The sequence below is a fragment of the Penaeus japonicus genome, unplaced genomic scaffold (assembly GCF_977035675.1).
Source record: "Penaeus japonicus unplaced genomic scaffold, GWHDUDI00000001_assembly GWHDUDI00000001, whole genome shotgun sequence".
Taxonomy (NCBI): Eukaryota; Metazoa; Arthropoda; class Malacostraca; order Decapoda; family Penaeidae; genus Penaeus; species Penaeus japonicus.
In genome coordinates, this window is record NW_028234403.1 from 53,612,483 (window position 1) to 53,619,982 (window position 7,500).

At 36.0% G+C, this 7,500-nt stretch overlaps 1 protein-coding gene across 1 annotated transcript in view; it reads left to right on the plus strand.

Annotated features, from left to right (window-relative positions):
• The window catches only part of LOC122257522 (CYFIP-related Rac1 interactor B), an 8,796-nt gene extending 2,592 nt beyond the window's left edge, over nt 1-6,204 (plus strand). Inside the window, exons 3-7 of the mRNA XM_086542492.1 lie at nt 251-457; nt 813-892; nt 1,274-1,400; nt 2,029-2,099; nt 2,458-6,204. Coding sequence (XP_086398618.1) covers nt 251-457; nt 813-892; nt 1,274-1,400; nt 2,029-2,099; nt 2,458-2,524 — 552 coding nt within the window. The 3' untranslated portion in view covers nt 2,525-6,204. The remainder of the gene's footprint in view (nt 1-250; nt 458-812; nt 893-1,273; nt 1,401-2,028; nt 2,100-2,457) is intronic.
• The last annotated feature ends 1,296 nt before the right edge of the window (nt 6,205-7,500 follow it).

Genomic DNA, 7,500 nt, shown 5'->3' on the forward strand with positions numbered 1-7,500 from the left:
AATGAGATCATACTTATTCCAGGTTATGGAAAGAGTACCATTTAATTATAACATTGTGTCTCAGCAAATTATAAATCATGCACAAAGCTTACAAAACAATCCTTTCTACCCTTCTATCTTTACATTTAATAGCTCCGTGTCCCTCACTGCATTATAGCATTACAGGTTCAATCTAGTATTACACATCCCAGTGACTCTATAGACATCAATCATCAAAATCTAACGATCTATACCTTGCTTGCTATTCCAGATGACGACCCCAGCCATCCAGAACGACTTTAGCTACTACCGTCGCACAGTTATGAGGGGAAAGCTGGAGCCTAATAACAGCACGGACACTGGGGAAGATGACGTGACCATTAACCACCAATTGGCTAATAAGATGAGTCTCTTCTACGCTAACTCCACGCCCATGCTTAAGATCCTCAGCGAAGCCACGTCGAAGTTTGTAACCGAGGTGGGTTGACGGTGCCAAGTCGAGGGGAATGATTAATTCTAATTAATTATAATGATAATAATTAATTAATTCTAATTCTAATAATAATAATTCTGCATTGTTGGGGGGAAATGGAGATTGATTAGGAAATGTTATTAGCATAGGTTGAAGCTTCATTCATGGAGGATGTGTGTATATCTACGTTTATATATTTCTTTTGCCTTTAAGTCTATAGATTTTCAAATGTTCCCTTTTTGTTCAATGTTTCGTACCATTAATTCACATATACATATAAAGATATAAGATAAATAGAAGTATGTGTATCCATACGCCTAGGAACCACTTGCAATCGCTAAATCCTTTATGATTTCTACAGCACAAGGAGATTCCCTTGGAGAACACCACAGAGACTCTGGGCACCATGGCTAAGGTCTGCCAGAGAATGTTGGAAAATCCGTAAGTTATCGCTGGAGCCTCTGAGTGTTTGCGGTTGGAATGAGCGGCATGTTGAGTATATATATATCCTTTTGGTGATAACTTTGCTCTGATTGAGATAAGGGATGGAAGTGTCTTGTTTGTTTTGCGGTGTATGTGTTTTATTCCCTGTGTCTGTATCAAGTTTGAAAATGTTGTCTAAAGAAATTATGATTGATAGATTAAAAGTGAATGAATTTTATTAAGATATATTTTACAGTAATTATTGAACTACTTTAGAGACACTTCTTTGACTAAGATATATCCAAAATCAAATGAAAAATTTCAGGAAATGTATAATTCATAAACCTGAATATCTAATCTCTTTCATCTGAAGGTCTCAAACGCACGCCATTATTTCAGAGACTTAATAGCAAGGTTCAGGCGGGAAGAAACACAGCTCTTCATTCTCCGTGTGATGGTCGCCCTGATCATCTTGTATGACCATGTCCACCCCCATGGGGCTTTCGTTAAGGCTTCCAATGTTGATGTAAGTTACACTCGCATATGTTGGAACTCTGGTTTTAGTCCTACTCCTTTGATTTAGAAAGGAGAAGAGAGGATTGTGCTAGGATTATCTTTGATATTTTGACTCTGTTCAGTTTGAAGTTTATATTATGCTAGGATTATCTTGGATATTTTGACTATTCAGTTTGAACTTTCGAATGGTAATGCAGCTGTGGGTTAAGGGAGTGAAAATATTACCCAAAGAATTGTGCTGCTAAGAAACCTGGCCATCCTTGTATTTGATGAGGAATGAATAACAAGAAATGGAAGCTTCAGAAGAAAAGAAAAATCTCTGTTATTTAAAACAGGGTCCACATGGTTTGAAATTTTAATAAGAAACTCTGAACTTCATACAGCAAATGCTCTCTGTAACAGATGCCCCAGACTAGGACATATACTGTTGTATGTTGCAGTTATCAGGTTAAGAGAACGGGAATCTGCTAAATAAGTTTTTCAGATGCATTTCATTAATTGGATGATGGTAGATCAATATGGATTAAGCCAATGCATCAGTAATTTTAATATTCACTTAGTAACCATGTGATCATAATCTCTCTCAGCTGCGGTGTTCAAACAGATGTCTCACTCTTGTCTCTTGTCCCCCCCTTCAGGTGAAAGGTTGTGTGAAGGTTCTCAAGGACCAGCCTGCATCCAGCTCTGAGAACTTACTTAATGCCCTCAGGTGAGTTCTGAGATGTTGCTGAAGTAGTAAATGATCATATTATGTTCTTTTGTTGAGTTATTTTTTATGTCTAGTCTCTTTCTTGTGTATATATATATATATATATATATATATATATATATATATATATATATATATATATATATATATATATATATATATATATATATATATATATATATATATATATATATATATATATATATATCAATGTCATTTATTTCTACAAGATATTTTTGGTGACATTTTTCTAGACCATGCATAAGTTTTAATAATGAGGATCTTAGGATGATAGAGCTATAGATACAATAAGTATCTGAAGATGGAGTAACAGTGCATATATTCCTCTCTTTTCCAGATATACAACCAAGCACCTTAACGACGAGAACACGCCAAAGCAAATTAAGACCTTATTGTCAGTATAACACCACAGCCCTAGTATTACGTAGATTGTTCAGCGGGGTCAAAGTACGGCTCCTGTTGTGTGTTCCCTGGGCAGACACCCAATATTTCATGCATATCTCTCTTTGGGGGAGTCTAAACTAGAATGATATACAAAAACTCTCTTGTCATTTATGGATGGCTCTTAAACGTGTGTTTGTATTAGAGAGGAGCTGTTGGGATGTTTCTTTATCGGTAGTATTTCCGCCCCCCCTCCCCCCAGAATATTTGCTAATAGAGCATTTAAGGATATATAAATTACCCCCCACCCTCTTATTTCACTTTATGATCCATGGGAGATTAAGCTTTCTATTTGGGTCTTTATGAATATCTTAATTCGTATAATCATTTAATATTGCAATATTTTGGAGTCTGTAATTACAGATACATATGATGGTGTTGATACCCAGAATAGAATAATTCAGTAAGAAATAAAAACCTTTTGAATTCTTGTTACAACTTATGACTCACAAATTGGCATTTGATGTAAAACTGTAGTTTAATTGTCTTTCTGGATTATGAGTTTTGAAGAGGCTAGGTTACCATCTGCTCAGTTTATAGTTTAAGAGTAAATTACTACCAAAGGTAGTTTTGTATATAATAATGGAAAACCTGTGTTCATTCAGTTCTAGAAGATTACCCCCACCAACAGTACATAATTACCTCATGTACGCAGATCATATCTCTAAAGAATACCAATGGAAGGATTCCGTCTTATAGTGGACTTAATTTCTCGCCCCTGCTTTTAGTTGGGACCTGCCTTGAATTGTGCTCTTCCAAGTCACAGCAGCAGAAAGTGGATTAGGTCATGGAGTTAAAACTGTCTGAGTGTGTCATATGATTTATAGATGAGAGTATCCTAGATTAAGTATTCACCGGTCACACTTGCAATATAAGGCTTTGGATGGATATAGGTATTGCAAAGTCAACCCATGAAGTACAAAGGCTTGAACGGAGTCTCATCATGACGCACAAAGAGAAAGAGCATTGTGCATGATGTTACATGTGTAATTTTGAGGTCAGCTTATGTGAGGAGGAAGACTATACTGGCTGAACTATATCCCAATGCACCAACGGCCTTTAGATCTTTGTCATAACGGTAACAAACTGAGTTAGTGTTACATTTTTTTTCATATCATACGTTGAGTTTAAATGCTTATACTTTTCCAAGTGAAATTTTAATTTCATTGGTCCTTAAATCTAGTGAAAGTATGTATTCAACACTCATGTATATAGATATAAATAAACATATATATTAATATATATATATAAAGAGATATATAGTGCATTGTTTGTAAGTCTTACAGCCACTGATATTGTAATGACATTAGTCATCGTTTACACCTGAAAACTTTTTTGTGATATACAGTGTAGGCAAAGATTTCAGATACAAAATTTCCCTAATGTTAGTCACTATTTCTATTGAGTACAGACCACCAAGTTCGTTTACGTAGTGGAATCGAGAGTTGAAGGATATTGGATGGAAAATCAAGTGATTTCTTGTCTTTTATAAAGATCATTCTTGGAAGAGATTTCCTTATTTCTTTTTTTTTATTTTTATTTTTTTTTAATTGTATAGTATAGTTTCAAGATAATGTTGAGTTTATAATGTTATCATGGCTTATATATATGGGTTATCTAGTTTCTATGGATGCTTTGTTATTGTTACTGTTGTTCTTCAGCCTTTTCTACTTATTCTTAAGAACACAGCTCACATGCATTGGTCACAAAGGTTACTCAGAGCTTAGCAGAAAGGATAGAATTCTAGGACCAGTAGGACTGTAATTTTACTGGCGTGCTTCAAGCGTACGTTTTTTTATATCTACGAGAATTAATTCCTGAAGTAGTCATTATTACCAGTTACATTTTGCCGGAGATAAGTCGGTGATAGCACTATCTCTCCAATGGTTCTTCAGGTTGTGAACCTTGCCCCGAATACTCTCCACCTCTTGAAAGTCTGCCTCGTGGCTCGGAACGGAAATGATTTTTCCCAGGGATCGATATATACGTTGATTTTGCTAGTCTGTCATAACGAAGATCGTGATTTCCCCCCATCCCACACACTCTGAACCAAAGCCTTGAATTTAGTGTGGGATATTTGCTGTAACACTGCCATCTTGGCCTGTATTCGATCATGTACGTTGAGCAATATATCGGTATATGATGGGTTTCAGCTGCATTTTATAGGGATAGGCAGGTTTTGTATTTAACATAGGTATTGATTTGGCTTTGTACAATGCATTATACAACATTTACAAAGGACACCTTTTTTCCACTGGAGAACTAAGCTCTTCTCATTATACAGTGCACTCAGCAGCACAAATAGAATACAGTTTTCAGCAGGGTTCTGTAGTCTCTTTGTAAACAAGTAACTTTTTACATAGTTCTGAAGATTCTTGCTTTTTTTTTTTTTTCAAATTGTTTCCTTTAACTATTATAAATGTTTAGTTGAGTTAAAAGTGAATATGTATGATTTTAGAATAAACTCTATTGAGGTATGTATACAGATTATACAGCATAACACTTTTTACACTTTTTTACTTTTCTACCTGCATTGTTTTTTGTAAAAGAAGTGCAAGGGGGCGTGACAAGGGACTTTCAGAACAGCTGACACCGAACTCCTGTTCTTACTACCCAGCAATTAGATACATCCTGGTGTTCTACCTTTGAACCCCCCACCCCCTCAGTGTACATAATCTTCATTTAGAAAGTATTTACTGATAATTAAATATTAATCACCAAAAACATACAGTTAGAATCTTTATTTTTTTTCGTGAGGTTTTATATTTTCTGCGTGTATAATCTTACAGTTTTTTAGTATGGTATTCCAGATATGTGGTAAATATATTGATTATTTGATAGAGTAATCCTTATCATTAAATATCTGTGTAACATCTAAGATATTTATGTATAACATGTTCCATACTCTGATCCCTCTTTCAAAGTTTATTATCCCATACGGAGAACTTTTAAAAATCAAAGAAGGAACAAATTATAAGTTGGGTGATTCAAGAAAATAAATTAGTTTCTCGTCCTAATTTGTTTGGAAAAAATAAAAGAACAAAAAAAATAATAATAAATATGTGAAAGTAAATCATTAGACTAACATATATATATATCAGTATTGTCTGTGTTACAGTGTCTCTGAAAGTGTATATTGAAGTGATTTCACTTGGTCACTTTACCATAATCCATGTGACTAAGTGTTGGAAAAGCAAAAGTATTTGTAAAACCTCCACAGGTTAATAATCATGGGCTTGTAGCCAAAGGTGTACGCCTTTAGTTGGTGTTCGTGACATGTACATAATGATGAGTGTTCTCGGTGTTACCAAAGTCTTCTTTCGAAGGGGATAACACTTAATCTCTAGCATACGAAGTGGAATATCTTTAGGAAAGTCATGTTTATTCCTATGTTTCATTCTTTTATCCATTGCCATTTGTAGTGATGCAGGGTGGGAGGAAACTGTCAAGGTATCATAGTTGAAGCATTTTTAATTGATTGCTGTAATTTTATGGTAGGATGCATCCAGGTATATTATGAAATGAACTTTGTATATTCATGGGTCTCATAGACCCTTGACTTGACGCAATTTTTGGTCAGATGCAAGAAGAGCAAATGTTGCATAGGTATGTGTGTATAATTTTATTAAACATTTGTTTGAGATCTTCTGTTTCATTGTCACGTAGGCTGGGAACGAGTGCAAGCGCGTGTTTACGTGAGTACGGAATCGTACTCACTTCGAAAGCAATCCATCCTGTTACTTTATTTCCCCATTTTCAGAAGCACTTAGAACCATTCAGACATGACCAAACCATTGGGGTTCTCACCACCAATGAACACCAACATTATTTAGTAAGAAGAGCTATTGATACAGCATACATAGAAAGACCTACATGTGAGTTCTTTTGCTGCTCTTTTTTACCAAAGATCTAAAATAGATGATTTTACAGTTCGTAAAGTTCTGACATATTCTTTACCCCAAACTTTTGGCTCAGCAAATAATTTTTAATAATCAGTTGACATGATCTATACCCGTTAATTCTCTTTGCAAAGTCCAAATATCAGTCATACATAAAATTACACCAACAGATCCTGATATACTGACTGGCGGCGGATGGGTGTTAATAGTATTCATGGGAGTTCTGGTTCTAACGACGTATGAGGGCGTAGGAAGGGTAGAGTGGTACCCATGCAGAAACCCATGCAGGAACCTATGCAGGAACCGGTGTCCATGACCTCATATGCGAGAGGTTTCGTTATCCGGAAGGAACAGCTGTTGGGGCAGGTTTGCTTTGTCCACCACCGGGTAGTTTCTACGTGAGACGCGGGGATTTCGTTGGTATGCCCGGGTACAAACCCTTCTTGCGGACATACCCAACGTTCCCACTCGGTGACTGATCATGGCAATCTTTATGATTTAATTATAATTACTCTAACAGTCGCCAAAATAGATTTAGTTTAAGCTCACCAGCATAGATGGAATTACTCTCTTCAAGCACAAGCAGGAAAGAAAACCAAGGACATCCTCCCCACGGTACAAATGTGCATGTACGCCAGTCGGTCAGAAGTACCGATGGCACAAGATATATTAGAAGGTGTTACGGACCATGTGCAAAGGCTGCTGCGTGCCCATGTGCCATTGTGGCTGCCTTTTCTTGGTCGCCTTGCCCTTACCAATATCCACATTTTTCCGTTTGGGATAATTGTTCATATTTGTTTGCAAAAGTAAACAAATGCAAGAGATGTTTATCCTCCCCCACAATACTTTAAATACTTGTATCACACTGAGTGTAAAGAACCTGATGACCTTGACAAGTACTACAATTATAAGTTTATTGCACCATTGGGAAAGCCTTTGAAATGGGTTGGATAAGCCTCACAACGCAGTCAAACAGTAAACAGACAAACGCATAAATCGCTCTAGTATTATCACACGTGAATGAAAGAGAACGAGAAAAT